Source organism: Ictidomys tridecemlineatus, chromosome 2 (genome assembly GCF_052094955.1).
Source record: "Ictidomys tridecemlineatus isolate mIctTri1 chromosome 2, mIctTri1.hap1, whole genome shotgun sequence".
Lineage (NCBI taxonomy): Eukaryota > Metazoa > Chordata > Mammalia > Rodentia > Sciuridae > Ictidomys > Ictidomys tridecemlineatus.
The window spans coordinates 91679718-91706337 of NC_135478.1; the positions used below are offsets into that span (position 1 = coordinate 91679718).

Here is a 26620-nt window from a genome sequence, read left to right on the forward strand (position 1 = left end):
ATCCTCAGGTGCATCTGACCCCAAAGCACATCCAGGTTATGCATGAGAATGACCTGGAAGCTTTTAGAAAGTCCAGAATCCCAGGCCTCACTTCAAATCTATTGGATCACAATGTTCGGGGCAGATCCCAGGAAATTATATTTTTAATTTTTTTGTGGGGGGAGGTACTGGAGATTGAACTCAAGGGCACTGGACCACTGAGTCACATCCTCAGCCCTATTTTGTATTTTTATTTAGAGACAGGGTCTCACGGAGTTGCTTAGCACCTTGCTGTTACTGAGGCTGACTTTGAACTTGCAATCCTCCTGTCTCATCCTCTTGAGCCACTGGGATAACAGGCATGCACCACCATGTCTGGCAGGAAGTTATATTTCTAAAACAAGGTCCCCAGGTGAAAGGGATGCCACCAGTCTAAGGACTGGTCATCATTAGACCACATGCCTTCCTAGGAAATGATGAACCCTCAGTAGGGGACATGAAAGGGTAGCCACTGACACAGTTGCCCCTCCTCATCATCAACTGTACATTGTCAACTTAATGACTCTGTGACAGGAATTGAGAGGAGGACACGTGTGAGACAGGAAGTACACAGGGCCTCACACTGAATGATGTGCCTCCTCTTCTGGGACAGGCCACGTGTCACATCTGAGGGACCCCAGCTGGATCAGGCCTCCCAGATCTCCCTGCCCCACTGTAGAGGAAGGGGAAGAGAAACATACCAAAACCATGGGTGGCAGGGCAGCAGGTGGTGTGTCGCTTCCTCCTGTAGCCTGCAATGTCCCCATAAGAAAGCTGATCCAGTAACCACTGAAGAGGGCTGTCCCCACATCCCCTGCCAGAGAACTTGTCCTACACACCCCAACCCCCTCTGCTCCTTTGCTCCAGAAAAACTGCCAATAATTTAAATTCAAGTGGCACCTGCTTTGGCCACTGGTGACGACGGATTAAGAACCAGCTGCCTCCATAGGCTCTCCTGCCAGCACGGCCCTGGCCCAGCTCCTCTCCTTCCCCAGTCTACTCCTTTGGGAAAGATCCAGCAAGATCCAGGAGAAGTGACTGGCTGAGGAGCAGTTCAGCTTGCTAATAAGGCCAAGGTCAGAGGCCGGGCTTCAAATAAGCCCAGCTCCCTTCCTTTGCCTCTGGGGTCACAGACAGGGCCCCGAAAATCCTGCCACCTGGTCATAAAAGGAAGCGGCTAGAGTGTAGACAGATCAAAACAAATCCAATGCCATTCGTGAAAACAGCCAATCGGGTGAACGGTGATGGATGGTGACTCAGTGGCATCTCAGATTTGAAGGACACCGCATCAGAAATGACCTCAGAGCCTAATCAGTTCCAGAAAAGGGCTTTGTTCTCCTGGAGGCAAGGTGGGAGATCAAAGCATTTCTTGCTAATCACCATTGGGCATTAATTACTTGTTAAGAAACCCGACCCAGGAGCAGAACCCACTCCGGGGAGCCTCAAGGAGCACCCTTGATCTTTCAACCCAACCTGCATCAAATTGGGAGGAAGCAGACTGCAACCCTGGGAACCCAGAGACCCCGGGCGGCCCAGGCAGCCAGTCGTTCAGTTACTTCTTCCTTTCCTGTTAACTTTTTAACCCCACCAGCCAGGAAGTGCAGAAACATAATGCCTTCCCCTCCCCACGCCTCCGCCACCTTTCATTAGGTTCTCACAGCAGCCGTGACAGAAACAGGCAGATCGGGACAAACACCTCACTACTCACAAGCCGTGTGGCTTGAGGCATACCCCTGAACCTCTCTGAGCCCCTTGGTCTCCTTGACTGGACTGCACAGCTGAGACTATCCACCTCCTGCCCTCATTGTAAAGATAAAGAAAATCTAAAAACTGCATCTAAAACTTGATGCTAGGCTGGAGGTGTAGCTCAGTAGTAAAGTTGCCTAGCACAGGTGAGGCTCTGGTTCCATCTGGTTCCAAAGAAAGACAAAAACAAAAGGGCTGGGGTTGTGGCTCAGTGGCAGAGCACTTGCCTAGCACATGTGAGGCACTGGGTTCGATCCTCAGCATCACATTAAAAAAAAAAAAAAAAAGGAAAGAAAAACTAAATAAAGGTATTATGTCCATGTACAACTAAAAAAAATTAAAGAAAGAGAGAGAGAGAGAAACAAAACAAAATAGTCTATCCATACAATGGGATATTATTTGGCCATAGAAGGAGGAGGACTAGTCCATGCTTCATCACGGTAGACCTCAAAAACATTAGGCAATATGAAAACAGTCAGATACAATAGGTCACCTCCTGCATAAGTTCACTTATAAGAAATGGGCACCACAGGCAAACCCATGAATGAAAATAGAAAGTAGATCAGAGGTAGAAGGAGACCACGGGGGAGGGGCCGAGCACTGATGAGGTTCCCTTTTCCTTTGTGGTGCTGAGGGTGGAACTTGGGGCCTCACACACCCCAGGCAAGGGCTCTCTACCACTGAGCTACATCCCCCAGCCCCAACTGATGAGGTTTCTTTTGGGGGGTATAAACATGACCATAGATCATGGCGATGGTCATACAAATCTTGGAATGTGCCAAGAAAACACTGTTTTATTACACTAAAAAAAAGTGCTGTTGGACACCCACTGTCCTCCCTCCTCCCTCCCACCACTTCTTCCCCACCCCGCCCTTGATCCTCCCTGCAGCGTTGACCAACCAGCCAGGCTGAACTGTGCCCACTGAGTGTTTGAGAACCCACCCTCCCCAGGAATCCCAGAGAAGGTCTGTGCCACCAGAAGCCATCTTCCTGACCTAAGTTTTTGGAGAAAAGGGAAAAGAGGTTTGTTTGTGTGTTTGTTTTTCATGCCTATAAAGCCCCTGGAGGGTGGGTTAGGGTCTCAGCTCCAGACAGGGCCAGTTGTCTGCCTGAAGTGATTCAGAGGTCCTCTGGGGCTCCTTTATTAATTCTGACAGTGGATGAAGGTAGGTTTGTGTTCCACACACCCTAGTGCCCCTCCTGGAGCAACTGCCAGTTAGGAGGGACCGGGGTGGGAGGGACAGGCAAAGCCTTGCTTTCCTCTTTAGACTCAACACACCTATGGCCCAGCCCATTGGTTTCAAGATGCTGTGCCTGCAAGCTGTTTGTGGTCTGATAACCGGCGTATGCTATTGCACACACCACGGGGAAGGCAGCTTTGTTAACTCTGTGCACCTCCACAAGCTGGTAAGAGGGGAAGCCCTTTCACTCCTACCTCCACATGGGGTCCCGCTGAGCCTCAGAGAGAACTCACACCCACAAGTAATGGGCTCCTTTCCAGGCAATTCCACACCAAGAAATATACCCTCTAAGGAGATAATCAAACAAAAGTGAATCATCTAGAATAGCACTATCCAAAAGAGATACAAATAAGGTGAGCCACGTATGTACTTCTCAACTTTTTTGGCCACGTTTTAAAAAGATGAAAAGAAACAGAAGAAATGAATCTTTTTTTTGTTGAACCAATATATCAGAAATATTGCCTTTTCAACTAGGGTTACCAGATTCAGCAACTAAAAAACAGTGTGTACGTCATGACATTCCAGGTAAATGAGTAATCGTTTTGAAGATAGTTATATCCCATGCAACATTTGGGATATACTTATACTAAAAAAATTTTTTTATCTTATTTGTTTATCTAAAACCCACACTTGGGCTTGGGGTTGTAGCTCAAGGGTTGAACACTTGCCTTGCATGCATGAGGCACTGGGTTTGATCCTCAGCACCACATAAAAAAATAAATAAATAAAATAAAGATATTGTGTCCATCTACAACTAAAAAAATATTTTAAAATAAAAATAAAATTCACAATTATTTACTTTTATTTGTTGGCACTGGGGATTGAACCCATAAGCACCCTAACATTGAGCTACATCCCCAACCTATTCTAATTCTAATTCTTATTCTATTTGAGACAGGGTCTTTACTAAGTTGCCCAGGCTATGCTCCTGCCCCAGCCTCCCAAGTAACTGGGATTACAAATTTAAGCCTAAACTTCTTCTTACACATGAGGAAAGACAGGTTCAGGAAGCTTATGTAACTTGCCCAAGAAAATGGCAAACTGAGTTTATTTGGATGGATGGTAGATGGAATCATCCATGCACAACCCACCCCACATGGCTTTGGAGGGATGGACAGCAGTATGTCATTGTCTTCTCTGCATGGTGGATTTTGAGATGGACATCCACCGATCATCAAGCACTGACTTGTCCCAATAAGTGACTTTACCTTTTTAAACCTCAGTTCCCTTTTCTGTAAAATGAAAGTCACTATGATCACCCCCCTGACCTGCTGAAGTCCAGATAAAACAAAGAATGCAGAGGAGTAGACAGCAGCAACTTGCTCCTAATAAGTTTCATTGATGTAAATGTTATCATTCTTCCTAGTCTCTTCATCCTTTCCTGTTTGATTAGACATTTTTATGTGCAGCACTGATCAGTTAAATGAAGATAAAAAAATTATGTTCAAAAGAAGGGAAAACAGTCCATGGAGCAGCTGGACGAAAAGGGATGATGGAAAGAAAGATGTAAAGGAGAGAGTGAATGAGAGAGATTAAAATCCACTTAAAGACGAAGTGAGACATTGCTTTCCCGTAATTATCTGGGTGACCACCAGGGGGCACTACTTGCAGCTTTCATAGCTAGGTGAAAAAGTCCTTTCAGAAAACAAAAACTTGCGATGAACAAACATATCACTGAAATCATTCAATTCATGATAATTGGGGTGCTCTCTCCCAAGAGCTCCCTGAAAAAGATGCCAACATTCACAGAAGGTGTCAAAGGCAGTGGACAATGTTCTCCCCAATGTGAGCAGTTTGCATCTTACCTTTGGAGTCTTCTTTGGCCAACTGACCACAGGGACACCAGTGATGGCCAGATTAGGGTCGTCATCTGCATGTTCCTTCAGGACATTCTGTAGCCAAACAAAGAAATCATATTAGCCCAGGGTGAGGGGCGGTGTTTGAAAGGGGCTGAAGGCTGGACCTAACCCAGCAGAAGACTGAAAACTCTACACACACACACACACACACACACACACACACACACACACACACATCAGTGCCTATCTACCACCATCCACTGTGCAATAACCAAGTCACCAGGGTTCCCCAGAGTCCACAAAATACACAATATCCTCTGGGTTCAGTGGTACACACCTGTAATTCCAGGGGCTCAGGAGGCTGAGGCAGGAGGATCCCATGTTCGAAGTCAGCCTCAGCAACTTAGTGAGACCATCTCAAAATAAAAAATTAAAAAGGGCTGGGGAAGTGGCTCACTGGTTATGTGCCCCTGCATTTAATCTCTGGTACCAAAAAAAAAAAAAAAAGACTGAGGATGGAATCCCCCAGACAAATGCTGGCAGAGAAGTGGGCTGTGTTGGACACACCAGGAGGGGTCTCCAATGTAGGGCACTGTGTCCATTCCTTTGTTAGCAATTTTAAGGTTCTGCCCAGGTAACTGATTCTACCAGATTTTGGCCTTATGTGCAACTGACTTTAGAATCTCTTTCAGGTGTAAGATGCCATTCTACTGGGTAGCCCTAACTTGCAGCTGAGATGACCAGGACTCAGAAAAGTTCAAAAGACTTGGATGCCACCTCATGCAAGGAAGAGCAGGGCCCCGAACCCTGCCTTCTGGTATCCAACTTTCTGCCTCATGAAATGTGGGTATGTGTGGCAGAATCCACAGCACACCTGATAAAACATGTGTAAGGACACTGGCCTGTTGTTATAGGCCATGAATTCTAGATTGTGCTACTAGGACATTTAAGAACAGAATAAATCACAAATGAGCAATTAACAGGAATAACAGAGGAACCCAAGATAAATGCAGACAAAGATCATTTTAACTCACTTTCTCTAATCCACTTCACCAGAAATGACTCCAATTCAGTTCTGATTTACTTTATTTACTGTCCTATTTTCATGATTGTCATTTGGTTTCCTCATTTTTCAAGATGTGCTTAATAACATTTCAGACCCTCACGAAGAACTCCCTCCACTTCCCATAGGAGGCCGCAACAGCACGTTGGTGGAGGGAGTTGGCTCTTGGTCTGGATATCTAAGTTCAGATTCCAGCGCAGGCACATGCAGCTTTCTTGAAGCCCCTTGGTCAACATCAATGACACGAAAGCTTGATTCACTGGTATGAACCCATGGCCCAGCACAATGACTGCAGTAAGCTTTCAGGAAGTGAAATTTAAAAGAAAGCAAGCCACAAATCTCAAAAGAAAAAACTGACCAGTATTCTTCAAAACAGTCCAGGTCTTCAAAAACAAGGAAAGGCTGAGAAACTATCACAGTTCAGAAAAGCCTAAGGAGACTAAATTCAAGATGGTATCCCAAGTGGGATCCTGGGACAGAAAAAAGGACATTAGGTAAAAACTGAGGATATGTGCCAGGCACGGTGGCACACTTGTACTCCCAGTGACTCAGGAGGCTGAGGCAGGAAGATCGCAAGTTCAGTCAGCCTGGGCAACTGAGCAAGACCCTCAGCAACTTATAAAATTAAAAAATAAAATGGGCTGCGGATGTGGCGTAGAGGTTAAGATTCTCTGGGTTCAATCCCCAGGACCACACACAGTTGCTCCTTGGTATCCATGAGGACTGGTTCCAAAATGTCCCATGGATACCAAAATCTATGAATTTGAAAAATCCATGAATGTTCAACTCCTATATAAAAAGTGTTGCAGCATTTGCATATAACCTATACCCATCCCCCCAGACTTTGAGTATTAATTTTTTGGTACTAGGGAATGAACTCAGGGGCACTCTACCACTGAGCTACATTCCCAGTCCTTTTTTTTTGTTGTTTGTTTTTTTTTTGTTTTTTTGTTTTTCTTATGGAGCTGGGGTAGGAGCGCGTGCTGGGCCTCCCAGTCCTTTTTTAAAAATTTTTTCTATTTCGCGATAGGGTCTCGCTAAGTTGCCCACGCTGACTTCAAATTTGCAATCCTCCTGCCTCAGTCTCCCCAGGCACTAGTATTACAGGCATGTACCATCATGCCCAGCTCAACACCACCCTCAATACTTTAAATTATCTCTAGATTATTTTAATACTTAATAACAATGTAAATGCTATGTAAACAGCTGTTACATGGTATTTTTGTGCTACTTTTTACTAGTATATTTTATTTTTTATTGTTTTAAATATTTATTAGTTGTAGATGGACACAGTACCTTTATTTTATTTATTTATTTTTATGTGAACCCAGTGCCTCACTGAGCCACCACCCCAGGCCATATTTTATTTCTTAGTCTCTCCTCCCCATCCTATTTTCAATGCAAGACAGGCTGAAGCTACACATGTGGAGCATGCAGAGACAGGAGGCCACCTGTACATTGCCAAGGAATCACCAATAGACATGGTTCAACTTCGGCATGGTCCTCCCACTTGGTAAAAGAAAAGGCTACCAAAAAGTTTGCGATAGTGGAATGACCCATCCCTGGGGAGAAAAGTGTTTCATTACCAATATTTAAAACTGGCCGTTCACTTTTTTTTAATGTTTATTTTTTTAGTTATAGGTGGATACCATATATTTATTTTATTTTTATGTGGTGCGGAGGATTGAACCCAGTGCCTCACACATGGTAGGCGAGCACTCTACCTCTGAGCCACAACCCCAGCCCAGGCAGTTCACTTTTAATTGGTTTTATTTTTCAATTTTTTGTTTGTTTATTTATTTTATTAGGTGCTGGCGGTGGAACCCAGGGCCTCACACACTGCATGCCCTACCACTGAGCTGCATCCCAGCCTAATTCTTGGTTTTAAATGTACTGCAATGGACCTCTTTTTACTTGCCATTTCCAAGTCCTATCTGCACTGTGGTCCACCACTCAGGGGGGGCTTGGACTGGCCAGGTAAGAGGGGTGCAGGAAGAGCCTTGGGGGTACAGGGCTGCACCTTTTGCTAAATGATGACAGTAAGAAGTTCTGAATATGTTCTCTATTCAGATGACTATAAAAACTGTCTCATGTCACTCTCATTTGACACCTGTGACCACTCTAGGACAGGGACTGTCATTTCCAAGTCATAGATGAGGAAACTGAGATATTTAGATAGATGAAGACAATTGTCCATGACCACAGAGCTAGTAAAAGGTGGAACATGGCTGAATCCTGATGGAGAAAAGTATGGGGGGGGGGGTGAAGCTCAGTTCTAGGGCATTTGCCTGGCATGCGTGAGGCCCTGGGCTCATCCCCAGTACCCCCCCACCCCCCCCCACACACAAATGGCTATATCATTTAGCCTATATTAAATTTTATAAAAAATTTTTAAAAAAGAGTAGGGAGAAGCCCATATTCAAAGCAGGGCTATTCGTAATAGCCAAAAAGAAGAGGTTCCAGTGGTGGATGAATAGATATATGAAATGTGGTCTATCCAAACAACAGAATATTATTCAGCGTAAAAAAGGAAAATTCTAACCCATGCTTCAACCTAGATGAACCATGAGGACAGACAAAAAAGGACCAAGGCTTTATAATTCTACTTACATGCAGGACCTGGAAAGGCAAATGTACAGAATGGTGTTGCCAGGGGCCGGGGAGATGCAGAGTAAGGCCTCAGTATTTCATGCACACAGAGTTTCAATTTCAGTTGTACAAAAAGGGAACATACTTAAGGCCACGGAGCTGCCACCTGACTGTGGTCAGGATGGCCAATTTAATATTATGGTTCTTACTACAATTTTTACAAAGTGGTAAGGGCAGTAAGGATTCTAAGCCATGGACTCAGAAGTTCTAGAAAGCACAAGGTAGGGACATGATACTTCACTAGTTGAATTGTTACTATAATATCTGGGGGTGGGGGTGGGCGGTGGGGTGGTCTTCTTCTCTGAAGACCTGGGGGTCAAGTTCTGCAATTTATGCTTCCTACAGTCTCACCAGGGATAGAACACTGACATCCACTGTGAAGCCATCCATAATTTCATTACCATTCTTAGGAGCTGTTTAAATCCCTGCTCTGCATAACAATGTAATCCTATCTGTGAGGCAAGACTGATTCTTCCCACTTCAAGAGAGGTTAAGTGACTTGCCCACGGTCACATAGCTAAGAGGTGGTAGAACTTGGAATTATCAACCAAAACAAAGGAACAACAACAAAAAAAACAAAACACTAATACTTGGGAGGCCAAATTGAGAGGATTGCAAAGGACAAGTTGGGCAACTTAAGAGGCCATGTCTCAATAGTTTTAAAAACGGATGGAGATGTGGCTCAGTGGTAGAGTGCTTGCCTCACATGCAGGAGGCCCTAGGTTCAATCCACAGCACTCCTTCCCTGCAAAATCTTTAAGAAAAGGCTTACTCCTAGGATGCCCCATGTTTAGTCAAAGTGTTGACTCTTCCTTATGTACAGGTCACTCTGGCTGAGAGAGGTCAACACTTCCACTGGGCTTTCTGTCCTCTTAGCCCTGTCCTGGACTCTAGTGGGGAGAGAGGATGAAAACCTCAAAGGCCTCCAGGATCCAGGCAGTAAGGCAAAAGATGTACGTGGACTAAGACAAAAAGAGTGGTGAAGCCTGTCCAAACTGGAGACCACGTGCCCCATTTAAAGGAGTCACTGGCTGGGCTGGGGCTATAGTTCCGCAGCAGAGCGCTTGAGGCAGGGGTTCGATCCTTAGCTCTACATAAAAATAAATAAATACAATAAAGGCCTTCTTCCCACCTACAACTATCAAGAAATTAAAAACAAAAAAAGTCACAGTCTACTCAATTCCAGCCTACTCACTTCCCATGGATAGGAAAGCCCCACCGGATCTCTGATCTTTTTCCAAAGAAACCAAAAATCTAGAGTTTTACTTAAAATCTCTGTATTTTAAAATGTTGAAAATTTTAGTAGATGGATACAATATCTTTATTATGCTTATTCATTTTTATGTGTTGCTGAGGATCAAACCCAGTACCTCACATATGCTAGGCAGGCACTCTACCACTGAGCCACAAGCCCAGCAGGCTGAAATTAAAAAAAAAAAAAAAAAAAAAAAAATCAACCAATGTAAGTCGAATGTATGGCTGAAAACAATGCCGACTCGCCTTGTATTCTTTGAGTTTCCCACTTGAATTGTATCAAAATTTCTTGTGATTTCTGTGTCAGAGATGAAGTCAGTAACTCACAAGCACAGAGGCAGAGGGAAGTCTGGTTACAAAAAGTTATTACTGGATTAAGTGTGGATAATAACTAATAAATAATGATCAATAATAATTTATTTTTATGTATATACATATTTGTGTGTATATATATATGCATATGTGTGCATGTGTGTGTGTGTGTGTGTGTGTATATATAAAATATATAATATAAAATTTTTTTTTTTAAACTTCCTCCTGGAGTAGAATTCTCCCTAAGTACTTCAGGGAGACAGTCCTCTCTCCACATGTGGGCCTGTGTGGCCACCAGGGGGCGCTCTCGGCTCTTCCCTCAGGGAAGTATTTTCTTTTGTAGGTGACATGTGGGATGGGTATCCTAATAGGAGATTTTGTCTTTGAGAAATAGACTGTTGTGGAGGGAATCATGCCACTGGCTTCCCTAGGCTCTGCCTGAATTTGTACATTCCCTGGGGCTCTCGAAAGCATGGTACAAGCAGGCAGATTGCCTGCAGCTCAGTCCCCTAAGCCTTCAAGCCTCAGGCTGGGAAAAGCCCAGGGCTGGCCCTCTCTGCTGGAAACTGCCCCATGTTTGACCCATGGAAGAGAACCACAGACCATAGATGGCTGGGCCTTGGCTCCCCCTTATACCAACTTCTCTCAAAGAGCTTAATTAGTTAAAAATGGATTCGGCCCGCTGCTCCCCAGGGTGGGGCGTTAATAATTAGAAACTCCATCTATGCAGTGACTAAAAATACCACCACTGTGATAACAAGGCAGAGGCAGGCCGCAGGAAAGCAGCACCAACCCGGCTGGTAAAAGAGAGAGCAGCTGGGAACCCAGCTGCCTCAGGGGTACCCGCCCCCCTGCCAGCAAGAGCCAGTGCCAGGTATTAATGTACCTTGGCTCTCTGGGCACCTCCCTCTGTTCCAGCCTAGCCATCTTGTGCCTGCCCCTAAAAACCCATCTGTAGTGGGTTGAATTGTGCCCCCCCGCCCAAAAGACAAAAGTGAATGCAAGCTTACTTGGAAAAAGTGTCTCTCTTTGCAAATGAAATGGCTACCTATGAATCAGGTATGGAGTTTGCCTAGGTATCTGAATCCGAGCCCTGGGTCCCTGTCTTCTCTCCTTTGTTCTCCTGAGATTTCATGGCTTGTTCTGTAATCAAACTGGAAGCCAGTCCCCTACCACTGGCTCCCCGCCTTTCTGTTTCTCTGAAGTGGTTAAGGCAACAGGGGGCTGGGGCTGCAGCTCAGTGGTAGAGCCTGTGCTTAGCATGTACGAGGCCCGGGGCTCAGTTCCCAAGCAGGACAAGAAAATAAAAAATAAAAGAATCCAGAAATGGATGTCTGGGCTCTGTGCCTCACTGTTTTGTAAATCAGCAGGACCTGAGAGGGACAGCTTAAGTGAGAAGGTATGTTCCAGAATCAGGACTCGATGGTCCCAAGAGAAAAAGCTAAGCACGCCTGTTCTCTATGGTCCTGAGTTTGTCACAGGCTCTTCCACGTGACTCTAGGCCAGCCTGTTTTCATTCCATGGTGAAATAATGATACAAACAACATCAGTTCTAGTTTACTGCACATTTGGCCCAGCGTGAAGGCTTTACACCTGTCAACCCTGACGCAGGTATTCCTGTGTACTCCCCAAGGGCACCCAGCTCAGGATGGATGGCACAGGGAATTCCACCTCCCTCCAAAACTTTTTTTTTTTTATATATATTTTTTCTAGTTGTATTTGGACACAATACCTTTATTTTATTTATTTATTTTTATGTGGTGCTGAGGATCAAACCCAGAGCCTCACATATGCTAGGTGAGCGCTCTACTACTGACCCATATTCCCAGGCCAATAACGTACTCTTAATTTAGGATTATTTTCATATTATGTTTGGAGTTTGATATAAGAACAGTACAACCAATCTCAATTTTGGTGTTAAGGAAAGGAAAAAAAAAAACACTTGAGATTGGGATTGTGGTGCAGTGGCAGTGTTTGCCTGGCCCGTCTGAGGCACTGGAATCCATCCTCAGTACCACATAAAAAATTAAATAAAGGTATTATGTCCACCTACAACTAAATGTTCTTAAAATTTTTTTAAATAAGGGCTGAGGATGTGGCTCAAGCGGTAGCGCGCTCGCCTGGCATGCGTGCGGCCTGGGTTCGATCCTCAGCACCACATACAAACAAAGATGTTGTGTCCACCGAAAGCTGAAAAATAAATATTAAAAATTCTCTCTCTCTCTTAAAACAATTTTAAAAATAAAAATAAAGGCCCATTGTGTCCACCTACAATTTTAAAAATATTTGATTTAAAAAAAAAAAAAGTCAGATGTTCAGGTATAGTGACTCAGGCCTATAAGTCCAGGGACTCAGGTGGCTAAAGCAGGAAGATCTGAAGTTGAGGCCAGCCTCAGCAACTCTGTCTCAAAATAAAAAAAATTTTAAAAGGCTAGGGATATGGCTCCATAGTAAAGCACCCCTGGATTCAATTCCTGTCACCAATGGGGGGAAAAAAAGAGAGGGAGGGAAAGACACAAAGGCAGTTGTCCACAATGAGTGGGCATTTCCACCCCAAACTGACATTACGGCAGCAGAGGAGTGTGTCATCTCAGGAAGGAGGGTGTAACTTGACATTATCTTAATGATGATGGGGCCAGCGGCACTCATGGCAGCACTCATGGGAGCAGCTGCAGAATCACCTTGTATCTGACAACATCCCTCTACCTCCAGCCTTGGTGGTCTCTGTCCCAGCCCTTCACAAACCTTGCCTTCTAGCCAGTTATTTTTAAGAATTTATTTTTAGAATCTCCCTAAGTTCTCATTGAAAGCAGAGATGCTTCTTGGAGGGATGGCACACAGATCAATGGTGGCCAATCCAAGAAGGAAAAGATGATGTCTTGGCTTTATAGTGTACCCCTCGAACATCCTGTGCACCCACAGCCTCCCAATGCAACTACAGGGTCTTTGGAGACTGAATCAAGCTGAAATGAGGTCATAATGGATTAGGCTGGGCCTTAATCCAATGACTGGTATCAGTCATCAACAGCACATAGATAAGACAGCCACTGACAGTCACTCATCCCCTAGGGGAGTTAGAAGTGACACAACTACAAGCCAAGGAGGACAGCCAAGGATGGACTACAGCCACCAGGAGCTGCAGAAGGCAAGGAAGGGAACCCAGGAGCCTCTGGAGGGAGTGTGGCCCTGGTCACGAGGCAAGTAGCTAAGGGTAGAAACCAAATGTGAAGCTGGGCATGGTGGTGCAGGCCTATAGACTCAGGAGACGAAGGCAGGGGGATGGGGTAGCCTCGGCAATTTAGTGACAAACTGTCTCAAAAAATAAAAAGTGCTGGGAATATAGCTCATTGGTACAGTACTCCGGGTCCAATCCCCAGGACCAAAACAGAACAAAAAGAAAAGAAAGAAAGACACCAAACGTGATTCCTGATTTCCCACTCTTCCCATTTTGTACAGGCCAACTTCGTGACACCTTTGTTGGAATAAGTGTCCTGCAGAAGGGAGTCACTGATGGCACCTGGTGCCAACTTCCTGGAGGATTCCACCAAGAGAGGAAAGAGAGTGGCTTTCTTAAGACTTTCACAAAAAGACTGGAATCTCCTTTCCTTTCATAAACCAAATTAAATAAGGTGGTTACTTCAGCTTGAATCTAAATAAACACCAGTCTAGGCAAGTCACCAAGGTACTGTCTGCCCACAGCATGGCTGAAGGGACAAGTGCAACATTAAAAAGTTCTGTCCGGGGGCTGGGGATGTGGCTCAAGCGGTAGCGCGATCGCCTGGCTTGCGTGCGGCCCGGGTTCGATCCTCAGCACCATATACCAACAAAGATGTTGTGTCCGCCGAGAACTAAAAAAAATAAATATTAAAAATTCTCTCTCTCCTCTCTCACTCTCTCTTTAAAAAAAAAAAAAAAAAAAAAAAAAAAGTTCTGTCCGCAAAAAAGAGTAGGCAGGCTGGGGCTGTAGCTCGGCAGTAGAGTGTTTGCCTGGCATGTGTGAGGCACTGGGTTCGATTCTCAGCACCGCAAATAAATAAGAAATAAAATAAAGGTCTGGGATTGTGGCTCAGCAGTAGAGCACTCGCCTAGCACGGCAGGCCCCAGGTTCAATCCTCAGCACCAAATAAAAATAAAGGCATTGTGTTGTGTCCATCTACACCAAAAACTAAATATTTTTTTAAAAAACTAAAAAATATTAATAAAAAAAGAGTAAGATGGATTTATAGGTATGAACATACAAAAAAAGAGAGTTTCCAGGGAGAAAAAGAAATCACAGAGCAGTATAAACTAATTTTTTTTTTTTTTTGCCGGGGGTGGGGGGATGGGCGGTACCAGGGATTGGACCCAGGGGTGCTTTACCACTGAGCCACATCCCTAGCCCATTTTAAAAAATATTTAGAGACAAGATCTCACAGGGTGGGGGTGGGGGGTTGCTTAGAACCTCACTAAGTTGCTGAGGCTGGGTTTGAACTTGTGATCCTCTTGCCCAGCCTCCCAAGCCGCTGGGATTACAGGCATACGCCACCATGCCAAGCCTGGAATAAACTATCTTAATAAAAACTTGGGGGCCGGGGTTGTGGCTTGGTGATAGAGCGCTTGCCTAGCATTCGTGAGGGACTTTGTTCAATCCCCAGCACCACATAAAAATAAACAAATAAAATAGAGGTATTGTGTCATCTACAACTAAAAGAAAATATTTTTTAAAAAATTATACAGTCCTCCCAGCAGCCCTTCATGTCCATTGATTCACCCAAGGATCAAATATATATATTTATTTAACTGCATCTATACTGAACACACACAGACCTCTTTTTCTTATCATCATCCCCTGAACAATGCAGTATGACAACTAGTTACCTAGCATAAACATCGTCTGACGGGTTATAAGTTATCTAGTTATGATTTAAAGTGTTTAAGAGAGTATTTCTAGGCTATCTGCAAATTCTCTGCCATTCATATAAGGAGCTAGAGCATCCGTGGATCTGGGTGTCTGTGGGGGCCTGGAACCAACCTCCTAGGGATTGCAATGGACGCTGAATGTGTTTAAATACATGGGGGTGAGAGGAAAACTCTAGAAGTCATCCTTTTGATGGTTAGTTACCTGCCGGGTGTGAGAAGAGGGGCATATTTTCTATCCTCAGATGCTAATTCTTTGTTAAGTCTTCTATTTGGATCATGTAACACTGTCACGCTTCCAACTTGACAAAAATATTGGGGGGGGGGGTACAAGAGATTGAACCCAAGGGCTCTTATCCCCTTGAGCCACATCCCCAGCCCTTTTTTCTATTTTATTTAGAGACAGGGTCTCACTAAGTTGCTTAGGGCCTTGCTAAATTGCCGAGAGTTGCTGAAGCTGGCTTTGAATTCTCCATCCTCCTGCCTCAGCCTCCCAAGCTGCTGGGGTCACAGGCATGCCCCACTAGACCACAAAAATAATTTTTAGAAGCAAATGTCAGAATTTAAAACCGAGTCACAATAAAACAGGTAAACCTGGACAGAAAGCTGGTTGAGGTTGGAGGTGGGAAGTGATCTCTAACGGGCATGGGATTCTGTTTGAGGTGCTGAAAAGGTTCTGGAACTAGACAGAGGTGACAGTTGTACTATATTGTGAATGTACTTAACACCGCTGAGCTGGAAACTTAAAATGGTAAACTCGTGCTTGATGTATTTTCCTACAATTAAAAAAAAAATTATAAACGAAACAAAACAAAACAAAAAAAGGGGAGGGGAGGGTAAAAGCCAAAACTAGCCATCAAGGAGCTGAACCAGAGTCAGAAAGAGCCCCTCCAATCCCAGGGGCTCTGGTCATCATGAGCCACCATGAGCAGCACCTCTGAGATTTCAGAGGAAGACAGAGGACAGGGACCATTTTCTGGAACACAAGCTAAAGATCGAAACTAGTCAATCACCAGGGAGAACCACCTCTGGCCAGAAGCAGGAATCGTTCAACAGCAGCAGTGGAAGTGGGCATCAGCAGTGACTTCTGTCACCAATCCAATTCCTGAGCTGAGTTGTGTGTCTTTCCCCCCGCCCCCCAACCAAGGCCAAAGAATCCCCACCATCTAAGAGAAAACTAAAGAGACGAGGGCACACAACTGGGAAGAAGGGGCTGCCCGCTTTCTGTGACAACAGTCCCCAAGGTGAGAGCCAGGTTCAAAACCTTGTCAGGGTTTGTGGGATAGTGAGGGGCAAATGGCCTGTCCAGACAACCAGGAACTCTCCACTCTTGAAGACGACTAGACTCGCCTTCCCCTTGCAGGCACCTGACCACAGAGCATTGAGACATTAGGGGAATTTCTGTTTTCCTGGGGCCCTAAGGAGGGTAGTGCACCCAGTTTACAAGCTCTTTAGCCTGAAAGAACCGCTCAGACAATGTTCAGGAATATAAATATCTCTAGAGACAGCTAAGTTCAATAAATGAGCTAAGCGGCCAAGGTGTGTGAAAAAGAGACTTCGCAAAACTAATGGTAAGCAGCAAGTGACACTCAGGGAAACAGTAGGGAGTGGCGGGGACTGGGACACACAGGGTCAACTGCTACCCTACTGTGATTGCAGTCAATGAGGAACATGGACCAGGAAACTTATATAACTCCTCATCTTTTTTTCTTTCTTTTTCTGGCACCAGGAATTGAGCCCAAGGGTGCTTATCCACTAAGCCACATCCCTAGTCCTTTTTTACATTTTATTTAGAGACTGGGTCTTGCTAAGTTGCTGAGGCCGGCTTTGAACTGGTGATCCTCCTGCCTCAGCCTCCAGAGATACTGGTATTACAGGCCTGCACCATTGCACCCAGCTCCATATTTCTTAATGTTGGCAGCTATTTACAAACTATGTTTCATACTCTAAAGGCCAAATGCAATGCCTGGAGTCTAGATTTGACCCCAGGAGCTGCCGATATACAACTTATATTCTTGGACCAAATCTGTTGCTTGTTCTGTAGAGAAGACCAAGCAGCCACCTCGGTATCTCCCTGAATGTGGGTGACCTCTTGAGAAGTGAGAAAATCTCTTTCTGTATATCCATTAAAACAAATCAGTATGGCAACAGTGGGCACACACACACCCTCCCCCACCTATTGAACAGCAAGTGTAGCCTAGGCCAGTTACTTTTAACCTCTCTTGTTCCTCAATTGTCTCATCTGTAAGATGAAGATAATAAAAGTAGCTTAGTGGTAGAGCACTTGCCTAGCATGTGTGAAGGACTGGGTTTGATCTTTGGCACCACATAAAGAGTATTATTGTCCATTTACAACTAAAAAAATTTTTTTTTAAATCATCTTTTTTTTTTTTAAGAGAGAGAATCTTTTTTTTTTTTTTTTGGTAGATGGATACAACACAATGCCTTTTTTTTTTTTATGTGGTGCTGAGAATCGAACCCAGGTCCCGCCCATGCTAGGCATGCGCTCTACTGCTGAGCCACAATCCCAGCCCTTTAAATCATCTTTAAGAAAAAAAAAAGTTCCACCAAGGGTTACTAGTTTACACACAGAAACACCTGCACTACACGCAGTCACTGATAGAATCACACACACAATCATGAGCTGCCACTAAACCTCAGGGCAGGGCACTGGGCTCTTTGCATTTTGTCTAAGCCCCTGCCTGCCTGCCCCAGGCTTCCTCCACACCATCAAGAGGTCTAGGCTGGATCCAGCCTTAGAGGTACATCTGGAGGTACAGGTGAGGGCCAGAGGCGGGGCCAAGTCTCATCTCCAGAAAGAAATCTGACCACTCACTACTAGGATAGGACACATGAGGTATTTTATAATAATAATAAAAATTAAAAAGGGGGTTTTTCCAAAAGTACGGACCATTTCTTCTTCAGATGAATCAGATTTTAAACCATTTGCAATATTTCCAGAACCCAATGCCATTCATTATTTTATGATTGATGAAAATACCTTTGTTTTCATTTTAAGGGATCTCAGAAGGAAAAAAAAAAGTAGCCACATGAAAGAATCCTAAGGTTTCCTTTAGGAAATCTAACATTAAATAAGCACAGTTAGGGCTGGGGATGTGGCTCAGTGGTAGAGCGCCCACCTAGCATGCACAAGGCATTGAGTTCGATCCTCAACACCACATAAATGTAAAATAAAGATATTGTGTCCACCTAAAACTGAAAAATAAATATTAAAAAAAGAAAAAGGCTGGGGTTGTGGCTCAGTAGTAAAGTGCCTGCCTAGCATGTGTGAGGCACTGGGTTCGATTCTCAGCACAACATATAAACAAATAAATAAATAAAGGTCCATCAATAACTAATAAAAAAATTTTTTAAAAAAAGCAAATTTAGAGCCAGATACCATGGCACATGCCTGTAATCCCAGCATCTCAAGGGCTGAGATAGGAAGATTTCAAGTTCAAGGACAGCTTTAAGAACTTAGAGCCTGTCTCAAAATAAAATTTAAAAAGGGCTGGGGATATAGCTCAGCGGATAGTGTCTGCCAAGCATACATTAGGCCCCAACTTTGATCCCCACTACCAAAAATGAATTTTTAAAAAAGCACAGTTAGGAATGGGGGTATAATTCAGTGGTAGAGCTACTGGGTGAAGGGGTTGGGAGAGGGCACAAACGACACACAGCAAGATTAGGAAATGGGCTTAGGAGCCCAAGATATCTCTCTTTGTCTCTCTCTATTTTTTTTTTAAATCAAGTCTTGCCATTTCTTTTTTTTTTTTTTTTTAAGTTGTAGATGGGCACAATACCTTTATTTATTTATATGGTGCTAAGGATCGAACCCAGTGCCTCACGCAAGCGAGACAAGCGCTGTACCACTGAGCCACAACCTTAGCCCGAGTCCAAGATCTCTTAAGTAAAATTTTATAAATTTTTGGAGGGTGGACAGTTTTACGAAAATAAAACTCTTAAGAGGTCAGCAACCTCCCAAACTCATAAAGTAATGAAAAAGACCCATTCACAAGTAAAGATCTGCTGGGGGGGGGGGGCGCACAGGGGAGGATAAGAGGAAAGCGGGGCAGGGATCATGAACTGAAATAGATTTCCATGCATGTGGCTTACTTTTAGAGCACCTGCTTGGCATGCAGGAGGGCCTGGGTTCAATCCCCAGCACCACAAAAAATAATACAAGGTTGGAGTTAGGGGTTTTGTACACCAGCACCCTCTATTGATAACACCTGCCAGGCTACCTGATGCAGATCCCAAGTCTTTGACCCCCAAAGTTCAGTCCTTGGTCAGTGAGCCCCTCGATGGCAGGAATAGTCCTAATAGTTCTGTACCCCAGGGCCCAACACAATGTTTCCTGAAAGAACAAATGAACGACCAATTCCTAAAGAAGAGGCAAGTTCAGTTTGCAGCCTCAGAAGGCAGGTGGCTTTCCCTGGGCATCAGACATTGTAGGAGGAAGCCCAAATGTCTCTGCAGCCTTACACCAGAGCCTTAGCCACACTGAGACAGGAGGCAGTTCTGAGTGGTTGGATACTCTCTCCTGCATCGTCATATCTGAGACTTCAGGGAAGTTCCTTAACCTCTCTGAGCCTATACCCTCATTGGTTAAATGAAGATGAAAACAAAGACCTCTGAACCTCAGGCCATCATGTGGTAACCACATTAGCTAGAAGAGGACCATTGGGATATACAACCTACTCACATGACACAGATGCACACTCCAGGGAACCAGCCACAGTGGCAAGTCCTTTTGACCAGGATGGAGAAACCAAATTACTGCCACACTCAACCCCTCGGCCAGCAAGACCTCAGCCTTCCAACAAGTACAATGAAAGAATCTGCTGCCAACCACAGAGCCAGCTGCTATCAGGAAGTCCCTCTGCAGCCATTAATGGTAACCCCTGCTCAGTTGCCCTAGACAGCCCTGCCTGGACAGAGGCCCTCCCTGCACTTAGGTGATCCTCTGAACATGTGCACTAAGCCATCCTGAGCCAAGCTGCCCACTGTCACAATGAAAAGAACCTGCCCATCTCCCCAGCCATGATCCCTGCCCACCTTCACGCCCTCCAGGAGGGCCTGGGGGTCCTCGATTCCCTCGGGGACACACTTCTTGTTCTCTGGGAGGGACTCAAGTTTCTCCACCAGGGCTTTCAGGCCCTTCAGTTCAAATTCGGTGAGGTGGGTCCATTTGGTGGAGACCTCGGTGGCAGGAGAGCTGCTGGGTGTCTTGGGGTAGTCTATGGGCATCGTGGTAGACTTCACGCTGTCCTCTGACTCATTGGACAAGGTCCTTTTGAGGAACTGCATGGCAGGTGCTTTAGGCTTCTTGCCAAGGTTCTCCTGCTCCTCAGAGGGGGTGCTGGTGGGGGAGGCAGGGCCATCGGTTGGCAGCTTGGGCACCTTATCTGCCCCATCTCCCTCTTCCTCCTTCTCCTCCTCCTGGGGCTGCTGCTCACAGGACTCCTCCTCCATGTCCAACCAGGAATCAGATGAGAAGCCGTCTATGCTGGCCTTTCTTGGGGCATCTGCAGGGGTAAGACAGACAATGATCACCAACCCCTATGGAAGTTCTGGAACTCCTTTCTCTACACCCCCCCCACACCCACAAGCAGAAATCAGCCTTCTCTGAAGATCCTGAGGACCTCCACCTCCCAACCTCCAGAAAGACTGTGGTTAGCTGGACGTAGGTTCACATCCCAACTCTGCTTCTTCCTGGCTATGTGTTGAGGGAGGTTGTTTCACCCCTCTCATCATAACTGGCAATTTATTGAGTGTATAAAAAAACCATGTGTCATCTGATTCCAATGGTATGAAAAGTCCTTAATGATCCTGGCACAGTGGAACACACCTATAGTCCCAGCCACCTGGGAGGCTGAGATAGGACTGCAAGTTTAAGGCCAGCCTCAGCCACTTGAAGAGGCCCTAAGCAACTCAGTGAGACCCTGTCTTTAAATAAATACAAAAAAAGTGGGTGCAGAGGCTGTAGCTCAGTGGTAAAGTGCTTGCCTCGCATGTGAGGCACTCGGCTCAATCTTCAGCACCACATAAAAATAAATAAAGATACTGTGTGTTCATTTAAAATTAAATTTTTTTAAAAATACAAAAAATGGCTGGGGATGTGGCTCAGTGGTTAAGTGCCTCTGGGTTTAATCCAGAGTCCCTAATGTATAAATCTCTACAGACAAGAAAGTAGATTAGCTCTTGGTGCAATGGCACACATCTGTTATCCCAGTAACTCAACGGGCTGAGGCAGGAGGATCACAAGTAAGGATCATAACAGCAAGATCCTGTCTCAAAAAAAAAATAAAAATTAAAATGGTCTGGGGGTATAGCTCAGTGGTAGACTGCTTAACCAGCATGCATGGGGCCCTGGGTTTAATCCCCAGCACTGCAGAAACGAAATAAAGAAGGAAAAAATAATAATAATATAGTAGATTAGTAGTTGCCTAGGGCTGGGGTATAGAAGGAGAGATAAGGAGATGAAAGCTAAATGGCACCGCTTTCTTTTTGGGTGATGAAAATGCTGTAAAACTAATTGTGGTGACAGTTATTCACACACCTGTGAATCTACTAAAATCAACTGAAATACACACATTAAATGGGTAAATCATATGATATGTGAACCTCATCCCAATAGAGCTGTTTTAAAAACACAAGGTGTATGGGCTGGGGATGTAGCTCACTTGGTAGAGTGCTTGCCTCGAATGCATAAGGCCCTGGGTTCAATCCCCAGCATCACACACACAAAAAACTGCAAGGTGTGGACTGAGGGTGTAGCACAGTGCTGCTGTGCTTGCCATCATGTACGCAGTCCTGGTTTTGATCCCCAGCCCCACAGGAAGTGGGGGGAAAAGGCAGCTGGGGTCTGTGGCCCACACCTGCAATCCCAGCTACTTGGGAGACCGAGACAGAAGGACTGCAAGTTCCAAGCCAGCCTAGCAATTAACAAGACCCTGTTTCAAAATAAATAGCTAGGGATGCAGTGGCAGAGCACCATGGATTTGATCCTCAGTCCCAGAGGAAACTAAATACAAGGCAAAGGTTGAGGATTAATCAAGCAGCACCGAGCCAGCTCCAGCATGCAAGTGTCAGACAGATAAACCAGATGCCTCCCTAACTCCTCTCCCTCTCTTTGGCAAAGGCGCCAGAAGGGCCAGGGGCAAAACAGTGGCAAGAAAATGTAAACCAAAAGTGGGCGCTGATTACTCAAACAGCCTCGGGAGTCCTCTGGGTCTGCTAACAGAGCTAGAAATGTTCTTCTATTACCCTAAATATCCAACAAGAGAACAGACCCTCTGTTTCCAGGTTTGGGAACTGCCACAAAATCAGAAGTCCTTCCACTCTCCCCAGCCTCTGGACCCCACAGGAGCAGGTAGCTGCTGCAGTCACTGCAGACATCCTGCTATTTCTGGGTTATTTCCCATCTCTCCTGCACAGCTGGGAGCCCCCAGAAGAGAAGGTTGTGAGGCTTCAGGATTTTCCAACACACTGATAGGGATGCAACATGGTGCTCTGCCACTGCATCCCAACAGTTCCCACAGACAAAGCTGACATCCCAGGTGGCAAATGAATGCTACCCTGTAATGACCCCAGCAGGAACATTCGTTGCCATTCCATGCCCAGCCTGAACCCCCACAAGTCAGCAAGGATGGGAGCCAAAGAAGCAGAGGAAGAAAGCTTATGGAGGCGTGTGAATGTGCTACACATTGGAGACTGCAGGAGAAATCACGAGACCTTAGGAGAGACGAACCAATCTCACATCTGAGATGGGATATATGACATCCAGGAAAACCCCTCAGCACTAGCAGCTCAGCAAAACAGATGGGAAGAATTGTGCTCTTCCTACATATTGCAGGTCATGGCTCACTGTCACTGCTAGACACAACTCCAGAGCTGGCATCTATAAGTCAAGACTCAAGGATAAGCTGGGTGCGGTGGCGCACGCCTTCATCTAGCCATTTGGGAGGCAGAGAGGCAGGAGGACTACAGGTTCGAGGCCAATCTTAGCAACTTAGGGAGCTCCTTGTGTCAAAAAAGTAAAAAGGGCTGGGAATGTAGCTCAGTGGTAAAGTGCCCTGAGTTCAATCCCCAATACCAAAAAAAAAAAAAGATTAAAAAACAGCCATGCAGCAGGGATGATGTCCCTTTAAGTACCAGTGGCCGTGCAGGGCACAGAAGCTGCAGCTCTGAACACTCCCCTGTGCCTCCAAGCTAGCTTCGCCACCACTGCTGCAGCACAAAGGCAGCCTAGGTTGTGTGGAAGGCCTGCGCACGGGGCCTGCTCAGTTAGAGCAAAACCCAACCCCCAGGGAGTGTCTGTGTGGGGGTGTCAGCTGGTGACCACAGGGGAAGAAAAAGAACCAGGATTCTTTGCTCTGTGGGACGATCCTGCTTCTGCAACCTGCTGGTGACCTGCTACTCCCCCCCATCTGCATAGCCATGAGTTGGAGGTGACAAAGTGACTCCTTGGGGGTCATGGGTTCTTTTTCTTGGCTTCTGTATTCCAGTTGAGAACCTGACAAGGTTGCCTTCCCCTGAGGGACGTCTAGGATTCTGCCCAACACTCTGGCTCAAAAGAATCCCCTGAATCCCAGACTGTCCCCAGTCCCCAGTGAAGAGACAACTCTTGCCCCAGCCGTGAGGCTGTCCGAAGGCTCCAGGGGGTCACTCACCAACGAGCATGGACTCTCTCTGGTATTCCTGAGTGAGGTAGGAGCGCTGGGTCACACAGTACACATATCTCTCCAACACATACCAGCACATCTCATAGTAGAAGGGGTAACGGAACTTGGGCTGCACCTAGAAGCAGAGACCAGGTGGGCACAGGTCAGTTTCTGAGGGCCATGGGGACAGGAGGGAGAGAAGCGGGGACAGGTTCCATAGGTTGGGGTCACTCTTATCATCTTAGCAAGAGCACAAATGGCGGCAGGGAAAAATGGGGGGTATCACTGGAAGGGAGGGGGGAGGCAGGCGCTGGAAGGGAGGATGCCAGCAGCATGCACCGATGAGGCAGAGGAAGAAGCCTGGATGAGGGCATTGCTTCAGAGGTCCCCAGGCCGCACGCCCGGGAAGGTGGAGGGCTTGACTTTGTGCTTCTGTGAGATGCAGGCAAACAGAGCTGTCCCCTACCCTGCTGACAGTGGCTATGGGAATCTGTAGGTGGGAGCCCAGCCTGACCCCAGCTTACAACATACATGGGCTCCTTGTTCTAGAATGTTCTTGCACAGACTCTGCTGTCTCTCCCTCCCCATTTAAAGGGAGAAACCCACCCCAAGCCTTACCCATCTGCAGACAGGCTATGGAACACCCTCCTCCTGTACTCTGGGAAGGAGGCTATGGGGAGAACCAATGAAGATGGGGTGTGGCCTCATCTACCTCCAGGGGCGGGGGCCTCAGGTGTCCACCTCCTGCTCCTCCCCACACCACCTGTGCTGCCCCAGCCTGTATTGCTACCAAGGGCTCCCTGGGGCACAAGTCCCTGGCATGACGAAAACATCCTGACACCAGGGCGCACACACCTGGAAGTCCACATGGAGGCCCCCTTGGATGTTTCTTATGGGGGAAAGTAAAGGTGAGAAAGTGGATGGAATCTAAAAGGGGTGGGGGGAATTCCAATGGGTGGCAGTGCGGGATCTGCACAGTGGAAATGGCAGCAGAAGATGGGAAGGAAGCAATACCCTGGCACAGAGAAGCCTTCTGGAAACTGCATCCTGAGTGGGTTAGGGAAGAGCAAGGATATGGAGGGTGGTCCCCATCTCTCACGGCAGGGCCCTCTTCTCCAGACACTACATGGGGGTCTTGCTTGACCACGCTCACCCCTGGCCTGCTCTCTAGCTCTCTTGCCAAGGGTCTGTCTGTGCCAGTCAGAAACCCCCTCACCTCTTTCACCCACCAGGAACTCAGGGAGTTGAAGCTTAAGCAAACACGCTCTGCCAGCCCAGCTCCCCTGGTCCGTCTGCTGACAATACAAGCGCAGTGCTCTACCTCTGGGATGGAGACAAATTCAAGCACACCTGCTGTTCTCCAGGCACCCACCTGGAAAATCTCCCACCTGCCCTCTGCTCCTTGCCCTCGCCTGCTAGCTTAGTTTCTGAGGCCTCCCATTGGGTCCATTTGCACTCCCTGCCTCTGGTGGGTGGTATGCTTTGGAATGAGGTCATGGCCGTCGCATGCTTTCCAGCTCCTTGGGGAGATGCATGGAGGTGGGATCATAACCTAGCGTTTTCCTTGGCTCCAGCTACTTTCTGAGAAGCCCAGTTTTATTGCTATGGTAATAATCTTTTTGCACAGTTACTGGATCCATGTCCCCTGGAGATTACAAAAGAGAGGGGCTCTTCAGCATGAAGCAGACCTTGACCACCTGTGATAAAGGGTTTGGGGGGTCTTCAGCTCCTCCCCCGCATTGGAATTTTGAAACAAATCACCCAATCCCTCAAATGCAAGCTGAGGAAGACAGGCTCTCACTGGTATATCTTTACTTGACTGGTAAAACTCTGAAGTTCATTTTGACTTTTCAAATTTTTTTGGACATCATCCAAGCCACTGTGCCATGGATGAGCACTGTGATGCCTGAGAATCTTCCTAGATAAGGGAAAAAAAAAAAAAAAAAAAACATGGAGGGGCTGTATTTCAGGAGGGGAAGATAAATCTCCCCTCTTTGTTGCTGAACCCAAGGGAAACCAGCTGGGTGAAAATAAATGCTGATGAAGGAATTTGAGGGTTTGTTTTCTGTTTTTTGTTTTTATTTTTTATTTTTTTTTCCAAGAGAGGAGACTGCGCAGAACAAAATTTGCAAAGAATTGACTTACAAATGGGTTGTCGCCTTCCACCCTTCGCCTTCAAAAGGTTTCAGCCACATGCCTGGGAACATTAAACACATGATTGCTCAATATTATTTGGTGACAAACTCGGAGCCTCACCAAACTGAGTTGTTAACTGACCTCAGTCCAAAATGCAGGGCAAGGCAGTCAGAAAAGGCATGCACTTCGGGGTGATCGCAAGGTTCAATTTGAGTTCCAAAGGCCCATTCGAGGGGCACCTGGCCTGAGCCCTACTTTGGAGGCCTCAGTCATCTGAGATCTGAACGGCCCTTGGAGATGACAGCCGAGGTGTCTCAGTGCATCTAGAACTCCCAGGTCTCAAGGAGTTGCACAAGTCAAACACAAGGGTGGGTGGAAGTGCCTTAAAATTTGTTTTTCTCCTGGAAAAAAAAAAAATCAATGGGGGAAAAAATCCAATGGCGGGGTGGGGGGGTAGGGAGGGGGAGAGGAAGGGTAAATTATTTGCAATTTCCAAACAGATTTGCTGGCTGCGAGGGAATGGATGTGTCGGCATTACCTTTTCTGGGAAGGCTGCTTTCACTAAAGCCATTAGCAGGGGGGAAAAAAAAGATAAGCATAAGAGACGCAGCAGTTTGATGAGTGATCATTTGGACCATCCCTGTCCCTTATTAACCTAACCGGATTTAAAAGCGCATCGTGATCATGAAGACATTATCTTAGAAGACCAGCATATCGCATCCATACCAGGACACTTTGTCCATCATTCTTATCTTCAGAGTGGGGAGGGAGTGGAAATCCACCAGGCACTAAGGCCTGTACCTGACCTGCCACTTTATAGGCAGTGACACTGCCAGGTGA

General features: G+C 46.1%; 1 protein-coding gene across 13 annotated transcripts in view; it reads right to left on the reverse strand.

Annotated features, from left to right (window-relative positions):
• The window catches only part of Kdm2b (lysine demethylase 2B), a 125544-nt gene that overhangs the window by 44737 nt on the left and 54187 nt on the right, over positions 1 to 26620 (reverse strand). For all 13 annotated transcript variants that reach the window (XM_078039207.1, XM_078039203.1, XM_078039206.1 and 10 more), the window contains 3 exons: positions 23654 to 23780; positions 20037 to 20506; positions 4811 to 4897 (listed from right to left, as the gene is read on the reverse strand). In XM_078039207.1, coding sequence (XP_077895333.1) covers positions 4811 to 4897; positions 20037 to 20506; positions 23654 to 23780 — 684 coding nt within the window. The remainder of the gene's footprint in view (positions 1 to 4810; positions 4898 to 20036; positions 20507 to 23653; positions 23781 to 26620) is intronic.